A 22,232-nucleotide genomic window follows, 5' to 3' on the forward strand; every position below is an offset into this window, starting at 1 on the left:
TGTTGAATAAAATAATTCATGTTAGCTTATCATCCGAAACAGCAGATGACCCCAGAGCCATTTCACTTTAAAAGGCATTTTGCCAGTTTGGGGAGGGGATAGTGATCGTTAGCATGTTTATCTTCCTCTCTGTCTTTCTCAGTGCCTTTCTGTGAGCAGAAAGGAGAGGCACAAAGGCAGGGTGTGGGGAGAGAATGGGAATGGGACAGGCAGTCACAATGGAAAGCATGTCCCAGGAAATTTCTAGCACGGATAACTGCGAGTTGACTAGAAACATAGGCGATTAAGAAGCTGAGTAATGAGCTTTAATGAATACCGCTATAGCCGTAGTAAATGAAAGAAAATCCCGAGTCACTGCTAGCTACAGCAATTTTTAGTTTGATGAAATCTCGAGGGAAATACATTTCTGTACAAAGATTTTCAGACTCTTGGGTCATAGCCAGAGCGAAGAAGCTGAGTTTGCATGATGTGCAATAGAGCTACAGAAGCTAGAGCTAAGTGTCAGAAGCGGCCTACTGACCACCTAGAGATGTTTGTCCCCACTTACCTCCCTGTGGGGCTAACAAACCCGAGAAAGCACCTCTGTGTCTGTACCGTCTCAGGCCACGTGTGAATTTAGATCCTTATGAGAGGATGGATCCATCACCCTTCAACACTTAGGTGCCAACACAGCTGAAACACTAACTACTAACAGTGCAGCTCAGTGGAGTCCACTTAATACATCTTACGCAAGGTAACGTGTAACACCAGGAGAAAAATGGAATTAGTGTGTTTGCTGGAGGAACAATATTAGGAATAATAAGGAATCTGAAAAACACTGTCTCTTGTTTCTTAGATTTTTTCTGCCACTTGGGTGGCTGGCTGAGAAAATGTACAGTTTTCCTCAGTCTTTGACTCATTAGTCCTTTTAAAATCAGGGAGCTGGTGTGAAAAGGCCTGAAAGAAAAAGTGGGCGTGGGAGGTAGGGTGGGCATAGGGGGCTCTTTTGTGCCCAGTTGGATGAGGGTTGTTGCTGCAATAGCCTGGTCCCAGCTCCCACTGTGGTCTCCCAATTCCCAGCCTGCGTTCTCCACCACCCTGCCCCCACAGGCTCCTGGGGCACACGGCTGCCCTGGCTACTGCCAACAGCGTGCCCTAACCAGTGGGGGAGCTGACCATAATCCCGTCTCTGTGTCAGGTGGGTGTAAAGCCAAGGTTTGAGGTCTAGGGGGAGATCATTGATGGTTTATCTTCTGCTAACAAGGATCTGTGATTAGAGCTTAGAGAGATTGTAAATCCTAAAGGGATAGGACATCTACTTATCCCTTAAAACAACACATTTGCTGGTTTTTATCTCCAGGTATCTATGGACAGTAGATCTAGGTGTTTGTAGGGCAGGTTTACATAATACGTAGTCCTGGCTCTCCCTTGGCTTTTATTTTCTGAGATTTATATACCTAAGTATAAGTCACCTTGTTTAAACCCCGTCATGAGGTAAACTGCATTCTCTTGCCCAAGGTTACAGAGCTCAGAGTGGGGGTGGGGAGAGGGGGACAAATGCCAGGGAAGGCAAGTCCTGGGAAGAGCAAGTGTGTTGTGGTTGCCCTAGGGCTGTTGTCACGGGGACCCTTGGTGGGGGGAGGGTAGTTGACATCACTCTACTTTAATCAGGGAGCTTTGTGGGATTGCCTCTACTTGGTGAGGTGTGCATCTTTCAGATCCCTGGTTGAAGGTTGGTTGTGTGTGTGTGTGTGTGTGTGTGTGTGTATTCTGACACAGGGGTTGTTCATTCTCTCATTCTTGTCATGGCCTGGCATGGCAGCGACAGACAAGGCCCTGTGAGTGGACCTGGCACTTAACCTGCTGTATGAAGTCAGGACGGCCTCACCTCCCCAGGCATTTATTTCCCTGTGACATGAGGCCAGAGGGTGAACCAACTGGGAATATGTCCTCCTGCCACATTCTGCCTCAGACCGAGGATAGAGGAGTTGGACTGTAGAATTCTGGCTCCACCATAGGGAATGGCTAATAAGCTTCCTGGCCATGGTGGCTGTGTGTCTTCATATTGAAAACAGCTGCTCCTGACCTGTGTGATGTACTTATGGGCTCAGAGGAAGCTCTTCCCCAAACCTGCCAACTATATCCTTCCCTGTGCTACCCGAGACTATGACCACTAGACCACCACCAACAGACCTCCTTGGCACCAGGCCTTGAATTCTTCACTTCCTGACCTTGGTCCTCAAATGTCCTCACAAAACATTGAGCAGTACTGTCTCCTTTCTGCTCCTCCCTCTCCCCACCACTTTTTAAAAAATTCTGTCTTGTAGAAGTGCGTCCAATGTGTCCAGGACAAGGCTAGGGTATGGCAAGAGGTAATTCCTACTACTACTGTTTTGCAGATTGAATCCATTTACTACTTTGTGGTGGGGGACATTCCTGAGGAATCCAAGCAGCTTCTCCTCCAGAGGGCTTTGGAGATCCCATGTCCTGTCTGTCCCGTGTCCTTCAATGCCAGAGGAGAAGACACTATAGCTTTTTTAAAGAATATGAGTGCCAGGACCCACGGCAGGTAGGTAGAAGCATGCTCTGAGGGACTGCGAGTGAGCTACCTGCTTCCACAAGATCAGCAGCGGGTCCTGGGGTCTTCGTGGTCCTAACCAATCTGTGGCTGAGTTCTTCCCATCTTCCCAACAATCTTTAGTCTCCATGCACTTGTTCTCCTCTACCCTGTATTTATCTTGCCATTTTATTTTCTATAACTTGGATGCTTGGACATCGTGGGACCTTGCTGACCTTGCAAAGACTGCCCCTCCCAGGGCTAGCTAATTCCGAGAGAGAGAGAGAGAGAGAGAGAGAGAGACAGAGAGAGAGACAGAGAGAGACAGAGAGACAGAGAGAGAGAGACAGAGAGAGAGACAGAGAGAGACAGACAGAGAGAGAGAGACAGAGAGAGAGAGAGAGACAGAGAGAGACAGAGAGACTGAGAGAGAGAGAGAGAGACAGAGAGAGACAGAGAGACTGAGAGAGAGAGATAAAGAGAGAATATGAGAATGAATGACTCCCCTGGGAGTGCAGCTTTCATGTGCAAACTAACGGATCCAGAGTCCAGGGCTCACCCTCAGGACCTCTATCAGCCCAGAGACAGATGCCAGAAAAGTACCTCAGAACTTGCTGAAATTATTCAAATTTAGGCAATCCTAAGCCTCTTTGCTCTGCCTTTCCCATTCCTTCCTGCAGAATCCACAATACAACTCTTGCTCGTGTTGTTCCCTTGTTTCCTCTGTCTCCTGACCGGCCCTGGTGCTTCCCTGTGTGGCCCTGGGTGGAGCGGAACGGCCCCTCCTCTTGGGCACTGTCTTAGTCAGTTCTGGCTGCCATAACAAAGTAGCACAGACTGGGGGGCTTAAACAACAAAAATGTGATTCTCACAGCTCTGAAGGCTGGAAGTCCAAGATCAAAGTGCCTGCTAATTTATTTTCTGGTGAGAGCTCTCTTTCTGGCTTGTTGCCTTCTTGCTGTGTCCTTTACAGTAGGTAGAGAGAGAGAGGAAGAGAGAGAGAAAGCAGGGGAATTGAGAGCGTGCAATCTCTCTGGCGTGTCTTTTTAAAAAGGATACTAATACTATAGGATCGGGACCCACACTTAGGACCTCATTTTGTTACTGGACAGGGGTCCTGGCCCTGAGCAGGTCTGCGTAGGGCCAGATGGTAGTGTGTGGGTTCTTGATTTCATGCAGGAGAGATTTCACAACATGAGTTCAGGTGACTTTGAGGATGCGTTTATTAAAGCTGAGGACCATGAAACAAGGAAGGGCTTAGAACAGAAGAAGCAATGGGAGATGCCTAGGCAGGGCTGCTTTGGCTCTTTAGAGACGTCATGGGAAAGAAGTGAGCCGTGGAAGGGCTGCTTTAGCTCACTGGGAAGCCGGAGAAAAAGGGGGCTTGGAGACAGGGCTTAGCCAGGCACATGTTGCTGTTGCCTGTTGCTTCCCAGTTGCAGGTCTTAGGGACCCTTAGAGTTTAGGAGACACATCCCTGTGGGGGCAGAAGGGGGAAAGGGGAAGGTATGGGCATGACCATCAGAGGGACAGCTTGCATGCTGTGTCCTCTGTTTTGAGGGTTATTTATTTATTTATTTAGAGAGAGGTGAAAGGAGGGAGAAAGAGGGGGAGAGAACCATCAATCCATACACACTGCGACTGGGGACCAAACCTGCAACCTTTTGCTTTGCAGGATGATGCCCAACCAACCGAACCACACTGGTCAGGGCTGTCTTGAGGGTTTTTATCTCTCTCTTACAGGCAGGAATCTTAGGGGCAGTCTCAGGGGAAGATCCAATAGAATATTCACCAGCTTTCCAGGTGTGTCCCTTCAGGGTCCAGTCTCCACTGAATCGTTGACACCAGGGCAGGGGATCATTCATCAGTGCAGCTGGTCCTGATGTCGGCCATGGCATTGCTTGTCTGATTTTGCTGATTTTCTGAGCCTGGAGCTGAAACACAACTGAGACCTAGATGTCAGCACCTCATTGTCCTGGGGGCTTAATGCTTAAGGGCTAATCTCCAGTCCCCTTGTTTGTTCTCCCTCTAAGCAGGGGCGGGGGGATGCGTCTAACCTTTGTGACTATCAACATGTCAGGGGAGGAAAAGTCCGGGGAGGGTCCGAGCCTCATGACTAGTGATATGAAAGGTCAGGGGGTCTAAACCACATGACCCCACTATATGCTAGGGGAGGAAAGTTTACCTGTAGCAGGGGTGGGGTGGTGTCCTTATTTTCCCAGGTTTTCCCATTGCTAGGCACTTGGGGTTTTCTACCCTGGTGACCTTCTATACCTGGTCCATCATTCTTGCTCTGCTTACTGCAAATCACTTTAGGGGTTAAGGCTTCAACATATGAAAATTGAAGGGTGGACACAATTCAGTTTATAGCAGGAACTGTGAGTACCAAACTATATTTTCAGTTGCAGTTAAACTGATCTGTTGGCCTCATCATATCCGAATAATAAGGAAACCTACATTTTAAAACATACCCCACAGCCCTGTCTGTGTGAGTTCAAGCCCCTTGTGGGGAAAGGCCAGCTGCTTATGTGATTCTAAGGAGAGTGACTGCGTCCTTTCCTAAGTTAGCCTGTCTGAAGTGAATGCAAAGCCTGCCCTTGAGTATTTGTTCTCAAAATTGAGTTGCTCATCGTATTTGTGTGGGGAGTTTGTTAATCGTTTGGATGTCTGGGTTTCACTTTGCAAGCTGATTCCACGTAACACAGGGGAACCTGGGAATATACACTTAGTCCTTCACTTTGCATAAGAACTACTAAGTGAGCTCGATTAAAATGCAGATGTCTTGGCCGCAGTCCCAGAGATAGGGAGAGCCAAGGACATCATTTTTCACAGGATCCCTGGTGATTCTGAGGAACACGGCTCTGGCTGCTCTTAAAGCAATTTAAAGTCTTCTAACATCCGGTAGTTGGCCACCATTCTGGGCTTCTGAGCCCCCAAATACAGAAAGGGCGCATTGCCCCACTTTTGCTGTTGGAGACAGATAAAGGCAACTGGCAGGGCCACCTTTCTTGCTTGTCCTCTTCTCAGGCCCTGTGAGCATGTCCTCTGGGCAGGTGAGAGGCCAGGCAGTAATTTAACAGGGAGCTCACTCTGACTTTTAACGCTTTAAATTGTAACAATTTACTGCTGCATTTCAGCTCCAGATCTTTAGGCCATGCACCATGGAGGTCTGTAGAAGAAGACGAGGTGTAGACAGCCCTCCTGTCCCTGCTCTTGCCCTGGACAGTGAGCCCACCCACAGCCAGTGGTGCTCCTCCTCCTCACTGCGCCAGGCCCCTGGGGTTCCTAGTGGGGCTCTCTGCACTTTGGCTCTTGAGCGCCAGCTAAAGTGCAGTTATTATCCAACTATAAGGGCATGTCCTGAGTGTCTCAGCTTGCAGGGAGCCTGGAGTCTGCACACCCCTGCACCCAAGACTGTGTCTGGGCAGAGCCAACAGCTGTCAGGTGCAGTGCTGTACTCTGCAGGCTCTCCAAAGAGCCCAACTTAATGGTGATTTGCTTTGTGCACAGGAAGGGCTGTGTTAGCCAGAGGGAATGTCTGCCCTGTTCTCTTTTCCAATCTGGAGAACATGTCAGAGAATAGAAAGTCTTGGGCACCAAAGGCCTTGGCACTCAGGGTGTGGGCCCTGCCAGGACGAGCCTCAGCATCTCTTCTCTGCCCTGCTAGGAAGCTGGCCATTTCTGCTCTGGACGAGGTCCCAGCAGGAGGCAAGCACAAGCAGACTGAGTCCATCAGCTTCATGAGGGGCCATTGGACAAAGTTGGCTTGTTCTCTGCCATCAAGCCATCATCCTAATGTCACCTGAAACCCTTTAAAAGTAGACAGGACTGAGGTGTTCCTTGGCCCAGGTGAGGCCCACACCTCTCCCACTATCAGCCCATCCACCCATCCATCCATCCTCACCTGTGCTTCAGGATACTTTGTGTCGAATGAGTAGCAACAGGCCACCTCTGAGGGGCAAGACAAGCATTACTCAGATACCTCCTCTGCCCATCTGACAGAAATTTCCTATGATTACTGACTGTTTGAATTCCAGATAAGTGGCTTCAGGTGTGACCTAAGCCATCCCCCATGCACTACACCAGTGCCCCTTGGGCTTCAAGGTGCGCATGAGTCCCCTGGGGAGCTTGTTCAAGTGCCAATTTGGACTCAGCGTCTGGGTGGGTGAGGGAACATGCATCCTAACCAGCTCCCAGGTGCTGATGCTGCTCCTGGGGCTGCACTTGAGGAGTCGGTCCCTACAAACCCGTCCACATAAGAATTCTTTCCATTCATACTACATGTAGGTCCTGGGGAAGTGTATATATTTGCTGAGTTAAGCAACTGCAGCCTGTCGGCCACGAGCAGGTGAGCCCCGATGCCTATTGTCGCCTACTCTCTGACTGCAGGGCTGTGGACACTGTGGGGCGATGGTAGACTTGCCTTGTCAAAACTGGACTGCCGTGATCGAACCCTGGGAACAAAGAATAAATATAAGCACAGGGTATCCAGGGAAGAAATACCATTTGGCTGAGCTATTACTCTGTAATAAAGAGAAGAGTCATCTGTTTTCTCCCTTCTCCCTGTCTCTCATCTGTGGGAACAGACAAGGTACAGGGAAAGCAGTGCGGAAGAGCAGGTTCACAGTCTTGGGAGACCGAATAGACATGTGCAAATACCACCTTCCAGCCTAATGTTGCAAATTGCCTCATGTTTCAGGTTCCATGCGTTTGCAGAGAGAACAGAGTGTGTGGAATTTCCTGCATTCTCCCTAAAAGATGGTGACAGTGTAGCGACTTGGAATTCAAGGAAACTGAAAGGAAAACTCCCTCCAGGTACCTGGAATCAAAAAGAAACAAGTGTGTTTTGTATCTTAATTTCAGATAATCTTGCATCCTTGGAAATAAAGCACTAGGTAGGGACTAACTGTGTCTTGTATTATTTATGTGGTGCGAGGGTAGAGTTCATGGATGTTAATAGTACATTTTTCAGTTTAGCAACCAGTCATAAACTCATCACCCAGGGAAGCGATCTGAGTGGTATGCGTTTACAAACTTGGGTACCTTCCGGGCACATGGCCCCAGGGCCTGTCAGTGCAGGGTGCAGTTCTTGGCAGGGCAGAGCCCTCTGCTGCCCAGGTTCCTGGATGCTGCGGTGAGGACACCTACAGTGCCCTGGGTTTTCTGCTGCCCTGCGTGCCAGTGACAACAGTGCTAGTAGATGATGCACGTGTGGGATTGAACTGCCTCTTGTTGGGGGCGAGGTGCACAGGAACCCCTGCAGAGGCCAAAGGAACCTCCCCTTTCATTAGAGAAATGTGATCAGAGAGTGTAACAGGCATAGAAAATGACGTCCCAAAGTCAGGGAGAAGTAGGGTTGTGGTTTGGAAAAACAGCACTAGACAGTTACTCAGAAAGCAAGACTGGGAGTTTCTTTGGGACAGGTGAAATTGCCAAGTGCCGGGCACTGATAACCCACCGCTGAGAAAAGCAGGGAAGGAGCTCCTATTCCTGTGTGAGATGACAAATGGGTAGTTAGACATCTGAGAAAGCCCACCCACACCTCCACCTTCCTGCTCACTTTTAGTAACTGACAGAAGGATTTCTAGCTTCAGTATGAGGCAAGAACAACTCTCTGGGAACAGGGGAGAAGCTACAAGATACAGCTGCTTAAAGGCTTCCTTTCTTAAAAAAATTATTTTATTTTTGTTCAATTACAGTTATCTGCATTTTCACCCCACCCCTCTACCCCACCCCACCTCCCTCCCCTGCTTCCACCCTCCCCCTGGTTTTGTCTCTGTGTCCTTTATAGTAGTTCCTGAAAAGCTTCCTTTTTATGTAACAGTGTTACTGAGGCTCCCAGGGGAAGGGCGCTGGGACTGAGCAGGAGGCAGCCCTGTCAGGTGGGAAAGGCAGGGGGTGTATCACTAAGTGGGTATCGGAGACACACTTTGTGAATTCAGATTCTTAGTGCCCCAAAGCTGAGCAGGGGACTGGTCCCAGTGGAACTCATGGAGGGCACTGCTTTGGGTAATGACTGACACCTTTATGCTGATGGTGAATTTAGATGTCTCCAAGAAATTGAGAAAATATCAGTTGATAAGCAAGGTTGATGCTAATCTAAGAAAAAATAATTCAGGATGTATGCCATGCCTATTGAAAATAACTTACAAGATTCAACCTAGTGGGCAGTAGGTAAAGAATGTGAGATGTCACCAGCTCCCCAAGCCATGCCAATCACTGTCAATAGGGTTTAATTTTGGCCTATGTATTCCTTGGAAAGTTAGTTTAAAAGGCAATATATCAGGCTGCATAGCTTATATTTTCAGTAAGTACTGTCTTCCAACCCTATGAAGCATACAAATTAAATTAGATATAGAAACATTTTTCTTAGACTAAAATGCTCAGAGGGTGGTCTTCCATTCAGTGGTCACGTGTTTTGAGTATGAGGGTCCCAGATTTTAAATGTGATCTTGCCTCCTGTATCCATCACAACATCCCAGAAATGTGAACACTTCAAAGTCAACCTTCACACTCACAAACTGCCCCGAAATCCTTGACTATTTTATTTAGAAAATTTGTGGTTTCCAACCTCATCTGGAACCTCAGACAGGTCTCCGGTCTTTCCCTGATCGGTCTGCCCATGTCCCCACGATCTATTTCAAACGGCACACAAAGGGTAGCCCTTATCTGATGTTGTCGTTGTTTTGTCTCCTAATTTAGCAGAAGAAGGTATTTGTGTTTGCTTTTTCATTCTCATTCCCTCCCTAATTTCTAGGAAAAAGGGAAAAAGATACTGCCTTATATAGTTGTGTATATCCTGGAAGTAAAGACTACATCTTAGAAGTTTAAAGGTGTGTGAAAGTGAGCTCTAAGACCGAGCGTGACACCTGGTGTCTTCATCTGCCGCGTGGGAAGGGCAGGTCTTTCAATTCTCCTTGTTGCACAGTTATGCGTTGCACATTATGTTGCCACTCGTGGCATTTGTGTCAAAAAAAGTATCATTTGAACATAGCCCATCTATTTTCAATTTCTGATTCCAAAATAACATTTGATAGGTTGGTATAAAATTCTGGTGTTTTAAAAGAGAATATAATCTGTAAATATTCAAAAAATAACTCTCTCCACAACCTCTCCAACACTCGTTTGTTGCTTTGTTTATGAGAGGTTGTGGAGGGAACCCCAGTGCAGTGTTGGTGGGAATGCAGATGGTGCAGCCACTGTGGAAAACAATATGGAATTTCCTCAAAAAACTAAAAAGGGAACTGCCTTTTGACCCAGCAATTCCAGTGCTAGGATTATACCCTAAGAGCCCTGAAACACCAATCCAAAAGAACCTATGCACCCCAATGTTCATAGCAGCACAATTTACAATAGCCAAGTGCTGGAAGCAACCTAAGGGCCCATCAGCAAATGAATGGATCAAAAAACTATGGTACATTTACACAGTGGAATTCTATGCAGCAAAAAGAAAAAAGGAGCTCCCACCCTTTTCTACAGCATGGATGGAACTGGAGAGCATTATGCTAAGTGAAATAAGCCAGGCAGTGAAAGACAAATATCATATGATCTCACCTTTAACAGGAACCTAATCAACAAAACGAACAAGCAAGCAAAACATAACCAAAGATACTGAAATTGAGAACAGGCTGACAGTGACCAGAGGGGAGAGTGGAGGGGTTTGTAGGGGAAAAGGGGGAAGGGTTTGCAGGAACAATTATAAAGGACACATGGACAATAACTGGTGGGGGGCGGGGGTGGAAACAGGGGAGGGACGTAGGGAGGGCTGGGGTGGTGGGGAGGGGTGTGGGGAAAAGGCAGAAAACTGTACTTGAACAACAATAAAAAAATGTTTACTAAAACCCTCTCATCTGTTTTTCTCTATTACATCAGTTATTTCCTAGGAACCATGATATCTCTTCTGATTATTGAATGAAAGCGATGAAGGGTACTAACTCCAAATGTTTAATTTTTGTCACTTCAAAGGGTTTTTTTTTCTAAGATGGCTAGAGCTGCGGTGTGTGTTTCGAGGCACATTACATACATTAACTCATTTAATCTTCCCAACAGCCATGTGAGGTGAATGATATCATTATCCCAATTTTTCAGAAGAGAAACAGCTTTGGAGTTATTTTCTGAGGTTACACAGCTGTTGAGAGGCAGAGCTGAGTCCAAGTCCAGGCCCATGGAAACGAGGCTGCCTTACATGCTGCAGACATATTATAGACAAGACGGAAAATACAGGGAAAAAAGGAAGAGAAATATTGTTGCCCTCCAAAGATTTTCACTGTTGAACATAGTAATGTATTTCCTTCCAATCTACTCAGTGCATACCATTTTTAACAAATGAAGCATAAGTGTTATATTATGTACCAATCTGGATATTGCATTTTCTACTTAATATTGTAGCTAGTATTTTTCCATGTTTCTATAAAACTTTTGTAAATCACACTTTAAAATACATAACTTTATGAATGTGTTGTACAGTTTTGTTCATCATTTTCTGTTCGACATTTGGGTACTTTCTAATTGTTTTTGCCATTATAGATGGTACAACACTTATCTTCTTTGTGGTGTATTTCCTCCTGTATTTTAGATTTTGGGGTGTTGATTTCTAGTAGTGAAAGTACTGGATCAATATATTTGAATATTTGGGGGTAATCTCTTGCATTAAATTGCTTTCCAAAATATGTTTCAAGACAAGTTAACTCACCTCAGAAGTGTATGGGAGGACCCATTTCACTGAAGTCAAATTAGCATAAAAATAGGATCTCATTGTTTCCATCTAAATTTCTTTATTCATATATATATATTTAAATTAAATCTATTAGGGTGACATTGGTTAATAAGATGATATAGGTTTCAAGTACACATTTCTTATTTTTAAATATATTTATTGATTATGCTATTACAGTTGTCTCATTTCCCCCTCTTCACTCCACTCCATCCTGCACACCCCCTGCCTCCCACATTCCCCCCCTATAGTTCATGTCCATGGGTCATACATGTAAGTTCTTTGGCTTCTACATTTCCTACACTATTCTTACCCTCCCCCTGTCTATTTTCTACCTAACATTTATGCTACTTATTCTCTGTACCTTTCCCACTCTCTCCCCCTCCCACTCCCTGTTGATAACCCTCCATGTGATCTCCATTTCTGTGGTTCTGTTCCTGTTCTAGTTGTTTGCTTAGTTTGCTTTTGTTTTTGTTTTAGGTGTGGTTGTTAATAACTGAGTTTGCTGTCATTTTACTGTTCTATTTTTTATCTTCTTTTTCTTACATAAATCCCTTTAACATTTCATATAATAAGGGCTTGGTGATGATGAACTTGAACTTGACCTTATCTGGGAAGTACTTTATCTGCCCTTCCATTCTAAATGATAGCTTTGCTGGATAGAGCAATCTTGGATGTAGGCCCTTGCCTTTCATGACTTGGAATACTTCTTGCCAATCCCTTCTTGCCTGTAAGGTGTCTTTGGAGAAATCAGCTGACAGTCTTATGGGCACTCCTTTGTAGGTAACTGTGTCCTTTTTTCTTGCTGCTTCTAAGATTCTCTCCTTATCTTTCATCTTGGGTAACTTAATGATGATGTGCCTTGGTGTGTTCCTCCTTGGGTCCAGCTTCTTTGGGACTCTCTCAGCTTCCTGGACTTCCTGGAAGTCTATTTCCTTTGCCAGATTAGGGAAGTTCTCCTTCATTATTTGTTCAAATAAGTTTTCGATTTTTTGTTCTTCCTCTTCTCCTTCTGGCACCCCTATAATTCGGATGTTGGAACGTTTCAAGATGTCCTGGAGGTTCCTAAGCCTCTCCTCATTTTTCCGAATTCTTGTTTCTTCATTCTTTTCTGGTTGGATGTTTCTTTCTTCCTTCTGGTCCACACCATTGATTTGAGTCCCAGTTTCCTTCCCATCACTATTGGTTCCCTGTACATTTTCCTTTGTTTCTCTTAGCATAGGCTTCATATTTTCATCTAGTTTTCGAACAAATTCAACCAATTCTGTGAGCGTCTTAATAACCAGTGTTTTGAACTGTGCATCCAATAGGTTGGCTATCTCTTCCTCGCTTAGTTGTATTTTTTCTGGAGCTTTGAAGTGTTCTGTCATTTGGGCCATTTTTTTTTTTTGTCTTGGTGTGTCTGTTACTTTAAGGGGCGGAGCCTTAGGTGTTCCCCAGGGTGGGGTAACACTTGTTGCTGTGCTGTGACACTGTATGTGGGGGAGGGGCCAAGAGGGAGCAATGGTGCTTGCTCCACTCTGCTGGATTTCAGCCATTCCCTCCACTACCCACAATCTAACTGGGCTCCTCTAGTGCTGATTCCCGAGTGGGTGGGCTTGTGCATGCCCTAGGCACCCGTGGGTCTCTCCAACAAACTCTCCTGTGAGGTTGGGAGTTTCTCCCACTGCTGCCTCAACCCCCATGGGTGTTTTCACTCAGAGGTTTGAGGCTTTATTTCCCCACGCTGGAACCCTGGGTTTGTGGTCTGTTTCACTCCCCCGCTGTTCCTCCCGGTTTATCTATGTGCAAATGTGGGGCCGTAGGGTCTGCTAGCTGCCACACTGCCTGCGCTGTTCCACAATCCGCTACCTCACTGGGTCCGCCAGCCACCGCCTTGCTGCGAGTCCTCTCCGCCCGGCTGCCTGTCTCTGCCCCTCCTACCAGTCTGGATGAATGTTTCTTCTTTATCTCCTTGGTTGTCGGACTTCCATGCAGTTTGATTTTCTGTCAGTTCTGGTTGGTTTTTGTTTTTAAATTGTTGTTGTCCTTTTGGTTGTGTGAGGAGGCGCAGTGTGTCTACCTATGCCTCCATCTTGGCCGGTCAAGCTTAAATCCCAAGTCCACATTTCTATGATACATGATCTGTACAATGCATGGTGTGCCCACCACCCAAAGTCAAATCATCATCTGTCACCATGTATTTGGACCCCTTTAGCCTTGGCTGTCTCCCCACCCCTTCCCTATGGACAACACCATAATGTTATCTGTAGCTTATGAGTTTCAGTTTTATATTCCACACATGAGTGAAATCATATGATTTTTGTTCTTTTCCATCTGACTTATTTTGCTTGGCATGATACCCTGAAAATCCATCCATGTTGTTGCAAATGGCAGTATTTCATCTTTTCTTATGGCTGAGTAGTATTCTGTAGTGTGTATGTACACACACACGTACCACATCTTCTTTATCCAATCCTCTATCGAAGGACATTTCAGTTGTCTCCATGTCTTGGCTACCTTGAGGAATACTGCAATGAACATAAGAGTGCATATATCAGAAGAAGAGAAGCAAGATGGCGGCGTAGGTAGACACACTGCGCCTCCTTGCACAACCAGAACTGACAGAAAATCGAACGGCAAGGAAGTCCGACACCAAGGAGATAAAAAATAAACATTCATCCAGACCGGTAGGAGGGGCGGAGATGGGCAGCTGGGGCAGAGAGGACTCGTGTTGCTGTGGCGGGACCGAGACTGGTGGAGTGTGGGACAAACGGGACTGGCAGTCTGACCAATAGCAGACTCTGCGGCTGGCCCTACAGTCGCACACAGATAAACCGAGAGGGCTGGACTCAGGTGGCAGAGAACGGGGCAGGCAGTGTGGCGGGTAGCACCCCACGGCCCTATATTCGCCCACAGATAAACCGGGAGGAACGGCGCAGAGCGAAGCAGACCACATAACCCAGGGCTCTAGCGCGGTGTAATAAAGCCTCAAACATCTGAGTGAAAACACCCATGGGGGTTGGGGCGGCAGCAGAAGAAACTCCCAGCCTCACAGGAGAGGTCGTTGGAGAGACCCACAGGGGCCTAGAGCGTGCACAAGCCCACCCACTCAGGAACCAGCACCAGAGGGTCCCAGTTTGATTGTGGCTAGCGGAGGGAGTGACTTAAATCTGGCAGAGAGTAGAGCGGGCGCCCGTACTCCCTCTCGGCCCCTCCCCCATGTACAGCGTCACAGCGCAGCATCACAGTACAGCGACCAGCGTTACCCTACCCCGGAGAACACCTAAAGCTCCGCCCCTGTAAGTAACAGAAGCACCAAGACAAAAGAAAATGGCCCAAATGACAGAACACTTCAAAGCTCCAGAAATAATTCAACTAAGCAGCGAACAGATAGCCAACCTATCAGATGCACAGTTCAAAACACTGGTAATCAGGAAGTTCACAGAATTGGTTGAATATGGTCGAAAACTAGATGAAAAAATGAAGGCTATGCTAAGAGAAACAAAGGAAAATGTACAGGGAACCAATAGTTATGGGAAAGAAACTGGGAGTCAAGTCAACAGCGTGGACCAGAAGGAAGAAAGAAACATCCAACCAGAAAAGAATGAAGAAACAAGAATTCGGAAAAATGAGGAGAGGCTTAGGAACATCTTGAAACGTTCCAACATCCAAATTACAGGGGTGCCAGAAGGAGAAGAGGAAGAACAAAAAATTGAAAACTTATTTGAACAAATAATGAAGGAGAACTTCCCTAATCTGGCAAAGGAAATAGACTTCCAGGAAGTCCAGGAAGCTGAGAGAGTCCCAAAGAAGCTGGACCCAAGGAGGAACACACCAAGGCACATCATCATTAAGTTACCCAAGATGAAAGATAAGGAGAGAATCTTAGAAGCAGCAAGAGAAAAGGACACAGTTACCTATAAAGGAGTTCCCATAAGACTAGCAGCTTATTCCTCAAAAGAAACCTTGCATACAAGAAGGGGCTGGCAAGAAGTATTCCAAGTCATGAAAGGCAAGGACCTACATCCAAGATTACTGTGTCCAGCAAAGCTATCATTTAGAATGGAAGGGCAGATAAAGTGCTTCCCAGATAAGGTCAAGTTAAGGGAGTTCATCATCACCAAGCCCTTACTATATGAAATGTTAAATAAAGGGACTTACCTAAGAAAAAGAAGATCAAAAATAGGAACAGTAAAAATGACAGCAAACTCAGTTATTAACAACCACACCTAAAACAAAAACAAGAGTAAACTAGGCAAACAACTAGAACAGGAACAGAACCATAGAGATGGAGATCGCATGGAGGGTTGTCAATAGGGGAGTGGGAGGGGGAGAGTGGGGGAAAGGTACAGAGAATGAGTAGCATAGATGATAAGTGGAAAATAGACAGGGGGAGGGTAAGAATAGTATAGGAAATGTAGAAGCCAAAGAACTTGTAAGTATGACCCATGGACATGAACTAAAGGGGGGGGGGGAATGTGGGAGGGAGGGGGTGTGCAGGATGGAGTGGAGTGAAGGGGTTGGAAATGGCACAACTGTAATAGCATAATCAGTAAATATATTTTTTAAAAAGAAAAAGAAGATCAAAACTATGAACAGTGAAATGGCAACAAACTCACAATTATTGACAAGTGAACCGTAAAAAATAAAGCAAAAAATACCCCAAACTAACCAAACAACTAGAACAGGAACAGAGTCACAGAACTGGAGATCACATGGAGGGATATCAGTGGGGAGGGGGAGGAGAAGAATGGGGAAAAAAGGTACAGGGAATAAAAAGCATAGTTGGTAGGTACAAAATAGGCAGGGGGAGGTTAAGAATGGTATGGGAAATGGAGAAGCCAAAGACCTTATATATATGACCCATGGAGATGAACTGAGGGTGGGGGAGAATGCCGGTGGGAGGCATGATGCATGGCAGAGGGGGATAAAGGGGAAACAAAATTGGGACAACTGTGATAGCATAATCAATAAAATTTACTTAAAATGGTATTTATAAATAGACTGGATTTATTTAACAAAGTTACATTCACTGGTGTTTTTGGTATGTTTTTCTTTAGCTATTGCTTCTCCACCCCCATGGCTGTGTTTTTATCACCTACTTGCCTGGTAGTACCCAGAGCCACAAGTCATGCTTCTTGCAAGTTTGGTGGAGCACTTGCTTTTTACCATGGAAAGAATGGTGGTGGTTTATATTCAGGATTTCTATGGGAATGTTGGACTAGACCACATTAAATTTGCACTTTACAGTTCTCCACTTAGAAGGGAGGATCCAGGAGCTAGTGCCATAGTGCTTAGTAGGAGCTTAATAAGAACTACGTACTAAGAGTTGCCCATACTTGGTATTTGAAATTGCTTTTTAAGACAGCATGGGCCTTGTGAAACTTACAAGGGGAATCCAAAAAAACCCTAGAATTTACTTGTAAAAAATTGTGTATTTATTCTTACATGTTAAACTCCAGTCACCTTCCAAGTACTCTCCATTTGAGGCAATATACCTATCAAGATTATTTTCACTGCTCAAAAGTGTTTCTGAACTTGTCAATTTTGATGCCTTTTAGTGCTTTGCCATTTTTTGTTTCACCTCTTCCACATCAGCAAAACATTTCCCTTTGAGGGCTTTTATCATCCAGGGAGACAAAAAAGTCACTTGGGGTGAGATCGAGTGAATAGGGAGGGTAGGACATAGGGGTCATGCTGTTTTTGGTCAAAACCTGCTAAACACTCAGCGTGGTGTGTGCAGGTGCATTATCAGGGCATGAGCAATGGCATTGAAAGAGTTCAAACAAATTTCACTGAAGCCAAATGCAGCCTCTCACAACAATGCTAGTTGCTACACTGATACAGATGGGTTCCTAGAACACTCACCTAGAAGGGAAAGCCTGTACTACAAGGGGCCTGCCCTCTAGAAGATAATCCTGTTTTGGGGGGTCCCTTTTCATATATGAGGATGTCTGTCCAAAAAGTATTCAGCCATATAATATGGAAAATAGAGATATTTATTGAAGAAGATACAAGATATAAGAAACATACACAGGACAATGATGTCTCAGTCCCCTTCAAAGTAGGCACCCTGGGACCTCATACAGTTCTCCCAATTGTCATCACCTGCCCCATCATATTTTCTTGAATCTCATAGACAGTCTGAAATTTCTTTCCTTTCAAGGGCGATTTTAGTTTTGGGAAAAAACAGAAGTTGCAGGGCACCAAAACTGGGCTATAGGGGGCTGAGTCACTTGGGTGGTTTCATGTTTGTCAAAAAAACTCTTCATGAGATGTGATGCATGAGCAGGAGCACTGTTGTGATGAAGCTGCCAATCACCAGTTGCCCATAGGTGCAGCCTTCTGAATCATCCAAATAATTCCTGTGGAGGAATGTTCAAGCTTAACACAAAATTTGATGCAGATTTGTTGCTCTACTGGCTCAGTCATTTTGAATGTGACAACCACACAGCACCCATGCTCATTCAACTGCATCTACCACCCCCACTGACTAGCACAGTGAAGTCGTCATTATTCACACATGTGCATTCCAGTCCATTCTCCTTGGCTGCCAGGTTACATCAATATCTTGCAAACCATTCTCATTATATTAATAATGGCTGGACTTTTTCCAAACAGACCTTGTATATTTATTGTCCCTAAGATGTCAGATGTTTATCCAGATGGCAAAATGACTTTTTTTTTCACTTTAATTAGTGGTTAATTCCATAGAGCAAGACTGAGCACAGATCCACACTCACCTGAGCAGTTAGCGCTGTGGGGCCGGATCAAGCCAGCAGGTGTTCAGTGACCTCTTGACGACAAAATATCTTAATATATAAATAATTTAACACAAGTAACTGGGAATATTTTCATTATGACAAAAACTACTGATTTCACCACTTTCAATCCTTTTGTAGATGTAATAAGTCCCTTTCACCAGACCTATGTCATAAGTTTAGGTCTCTGGGAATTTTAAGCACCTCACAGTTTTTTAATATTTTTAAAATGTTATATATTGCTTCCTGAAAATAGAAGCGCGTGCTGCTTTTTCCTAAGAATGCAGCTGTTTGATGGTTATATTCAGCTCTCTCAATGCTCATGACTGAATAGCAGTTTAGTGCACAGGCAGACAACAAGGTCTCTACCCAGCTCAGTCCATTCTTCACCCAGGAGTCCTGGGCAATGGGGAAAGGGCCAAAGGCAAATGACCCTCAGTAGGACCTGGGGATGGTCTGGGATTCAAGGTTACTGACGGGGGTTTGTTTCTGGACTGCCATCTCCTAGGGCTACATTAAATTGTCCTTGGACTAGTGCCATGTCTAGCTGCTTTTCTAATTGCCTTTCCCCTCCTGCCGTTAGAATGATAATGTTTCAGATATTCGGGGAAGACTTGCCTATCTGTGGAATGAAGATCTAAATGGAAATGACTTACTACTTTGGGGTATGTCACGGTTAATGTTTGGAATAGCTAGGGCATAGCCATATACTCAGATGATAAGAGCCTGTCATATATCACCCAGAAGAGATTTTTGCTATTTGGGGGCTGCCAGTGGTGAGTCAAAAAGAATGTTCAGGTGCTCAATAACTGTTTCTTCATATGTAGGAAAAAGAAAAACAAGGAAGGATAGGAATTCTTACCAAAAACACTGGATCCTTTGCTAAGTGCTCTGGAAGATACAAAAAAAGAAAAAACACTGTCCCCACACTCAAGATGACTACAGTCCAGTGGCAAAGTTGGGCTGTGCCAACATAAACAGCAACCCAAGACTACACACTAACTCCACAGCATAGCTGTAGACCATAGCTTCAACAGCAGGGTTTGGCCATGGACACACACTGCTGAGTGGGGAGCTGTGTTGTTGTAAGCAGCTACCAACTAAACAGGGTTGACGTAAATCAAACTGGATTCAAGGTCATGTGTATACTAATTTACAATACTCATGATTCTTTGTGCTCTTTGAACTGGAGGTTGGAATGACAGGCAGCCAGGAATTGCATGTACTGCCAGCCCATCTAGTGCATGGCCCGAGATTGTGTCCTGGCAGCAAAGGACATAACAGTGGCTGTGGCTGGTTCCCAGGAGTTGAGAAGAAGGCAGACCAGTGTTTCTGGGGGCGGCTGGGCCAAGCTTGATGGTGGAGCCAGTAAAGTGCCTTGAATGAAGGGTGGGGCTAGGTGAGTGTCTGGAGGGCTATGAGCCCCCCTGATAGGGAGGATAGTGGGAAGAAAGGGTCCTAGAGGCCTGGGAGGACAGTGCTCTCTGACCAGGTTCATAGTGTCAGAGTATTAGAAGGAGTGGAGTGTTTTGGAGTCTTGAGCCCCAGACTCAAGTGCCACCTCAGGGAGCAGGGCCCTGTTCACTACTGCATCCTGGCACTGGCCATGTGCACCCACCACAGAGTATCTGCTCAACAAATATTTGCTAATTGAATAGATTAAGAAATTCAACTCAAAGTGGACTTATTCCTGTAGATGTTACATGGAAGATTTGACAGAACAGTGGTGTTTCGTGGCAGGTACTCTGGGCTCTTCCCCTGACACAACAAAACATATCTGAGACTTCTGGCCAAGATGGAGGCATAGGTAGACACATACACTTTGCCTGCTCACACAACCAAAAGAAGGACAACAACGAATTTAAAAACAGAAAATAACCAGAACTGCCAGAAATTGAACTCTGACAACAAGTCTGACAACCAAGGAGTTAACGAAGAGACATTCATCCAGACTGGTAGGAGGGGTGGAGATGGGAAGCCCAGGTGGAGATGATGGGCCAGTGAGGCTGTGGATGGTAGACCAGGTGGCCTCACATTTGCATGCAGGTAAACCAGGAGGAACAACTGGGGAGTGAGACAGACTGCGCAACCCAGGGTTCCATCACTGGAAAAGAAAACCTCAAAGCCTCTGGCTATAAAACCTGTGCAGTTTGTCGTGGCAGGAGAAACTCCCAGCCTCCCAGGGAAGTTCACTGGAAACACCCACAGGGTTCTAGAACCTACACAAACCCACCCACCTGGGAATCAGCACCAGAAGGGCCTAATTTGCTTGTGGGCAGTGGGAGAAGTGTCTGAATGCCAGCCGAGAGCCGAGCAAGTAGCATTGTTCCCTCTCTGATCCCTCCCCGACAGCACCACAATGCAACGTCTGTTGCCGATGTGTAAGGTCAAGTTAAAGGAGTTCATCATCACCAAGCTCTTATTATATGAATGTTAAAGAGACTTATGTAAGAAAAAGATGATCAAAACTATGAATAATAAAATGACAACAAACTCACAACTATCAACAAATGAACCTAAAAAAAAAGCAAAAACAAGAACAAACTAACCAAACAACTAGAACAGGAACAGAATCACAGAAATGGAGATCACATGGAGGGTTATTAGCAGGGAGGGAGAGGGGGCAGGATAGGGTAAAAGGTACAGGGAATAAGAAGCATAATGGTTGGAACAAAAGAGAGAGGGGGAGGTTAAGAATAATATAGGAAATGGAGAAGCTAAAGAACTTATATGTACAACCCATGGACATGAACAAGGAGTGGAGAATGCTAGTGGGAGGGGGCAGTGCAGGGTAGAGGGGAATAAAGGGGAAGAAAAAATGGAACAACTGTAATAGCATAATCAATAAAATACACTTAAAAAAAAGAAAACATATCTGACCTGGGTCTTGTTTCATTTGTTAAATGAGCCAGTCTGAGAATTCAGTGCTGGGAGCAAACGGAGAGCAGCAGTGTACTGTGACATCTCTCCCAGCTGATGTCAGCATTAGGTGAGCCTTCAGGTTGTTACCATGGCATGTGGACGATGTCAGGGGTTAGTGCAGGAGCAGTCCATGGGTTGGAGGATCTTTTAGGTCACCCAGATGTCTCTGACAGGAACTGTCTCCTGCTACTGAGCACTGTAGGCCTTGGCTGGCTGATACTCTGATGGTCGAGAACCATTAAGCTATGTTGTTGTTTCGTCTTTTCTCTGGTTGAGCCTGGAGAATTTTAAGTTCGCAGAGCTCTCTGAACACTGGTGTTTCCTGTGCCTTGTCCTCCTTCCTCTTCTGTTTCCAGTGGGGTTGTCTCCTTGGGCTGCAGCTGTCCCATATCTTAGCTAAGACCCTCTCAGAAGTGACCCCTGGTAAAAATGGCAGCCCTTCCACTCTGCCTGTGAAGTAACTTGAAATAAAATCTCTACATTGTGAGTTATGCTTTTTACTGTCCTGTGTTTTTTCTTGTTCATTAGTTGCTTTTGTTTTGTTTAGTTTTTAAAGAAACTACTTAGAGGGATACTTTTGAGTTGTTCTGTTTCCTGATTGCCAGCTTAAGAATCTATAGCTGCCCGTAATGGTCCTTCAGGCTGGGTCTGTGGGGCACAGCAGTTGTTACCAGCCACGTCATACTCTCCAAAAGTTTATCCAGTATTGTCATTCCAAAGGCGTTGTGGTGACTGCCTACAGTTCTCTTGGATTTCCTGACAGGCCCTGGGCCAAGCCTGAGGACCCTTCCCTGTTGGAGGATCCCAGAATCAAAGCCGTAGCTGACAAGTGCAATAAAAGCACAGCTCAAGTTCTGATCTGGTTCCCCACACAGAGGAATTTGGTCATGATCCCAAGTCTGTGATACCTGAACACATGGCTGAGAATTTTCAGGTTTTTGACTCTGAGCAATGAGGATGTCAGCACTTTTCTCAGTTACCACAGAAACTAGAGTGTCTGTACCTTGGTGAGTTCTTTGGGCCTTTCAACGAAGAGATTTGAAGCTGTGAGTGCCTGCTCTTCTCCAAGTCACCTGCTGCCATCCTTTCTGCCTCATTCTTCCCTTACGTAGTGTGGTATGGCCCGTTGATGTGGATCCTGGCCAGCAGGATCCTGTGTTGTGGCAGCAATAGACAACTATACACGGACTACAGAAATCCTGTGGAGAAAAAGGGATGGCACAGCCACTCTCTAAGTGAGAGAGGGGAAGAGGGCCAGAGAGAGCCCAAGAGAGAGAGAGCCGACCCCTGCCTGGACAGACTTTTATTCCTTTTCTGG

The 22,232-nt window shown here is 45.6% G+C and overlaps 1 protein-coding gene across 2 annotated transcripts in view; it reads left to right on the forward strand.

Moving 5' to 3' along the window:
- VWA3B (von Willebrand factor A domain containing 3B) overlaps positions 1-22,232 on the forward strand; it is a 163,320-nt gene that overhangs the window by 30,648 nt on the left and 110,440 nt on the right. For both annotated transcript variants that reach the window (XM_045204785.2, XM_053925321.1), the window contains exons 6-7: positions 2,379-2,548; positions 7,236-7,351. In XM_045204785.2, the coding sequence (XP_045060720.2) occupies positions 2,379-2,548; positions 7,236-7,351 (286 nt within the window). The remainder of the gene's footprint in view (positions 1-2,378; positions 2,549-7,235; positions 7,352-22,232) is intronic.

The sequence above is a fragment of the Desmodus rotundus genome, chromosome 5 (assembly GCF_022682495.2).
Source record: "Desmodus rotundus isolate HL8 chromosome 5, HLdesRot8A.1, whole genome shotgun sequence".
In the NCBI taxonomy this organism is placed as follows: Eukaryota; Metazoa; Chordata; class Mammalia; order Chiroptera; family Phyllostomidae; genus Desmodus; species Desmodus rotundus.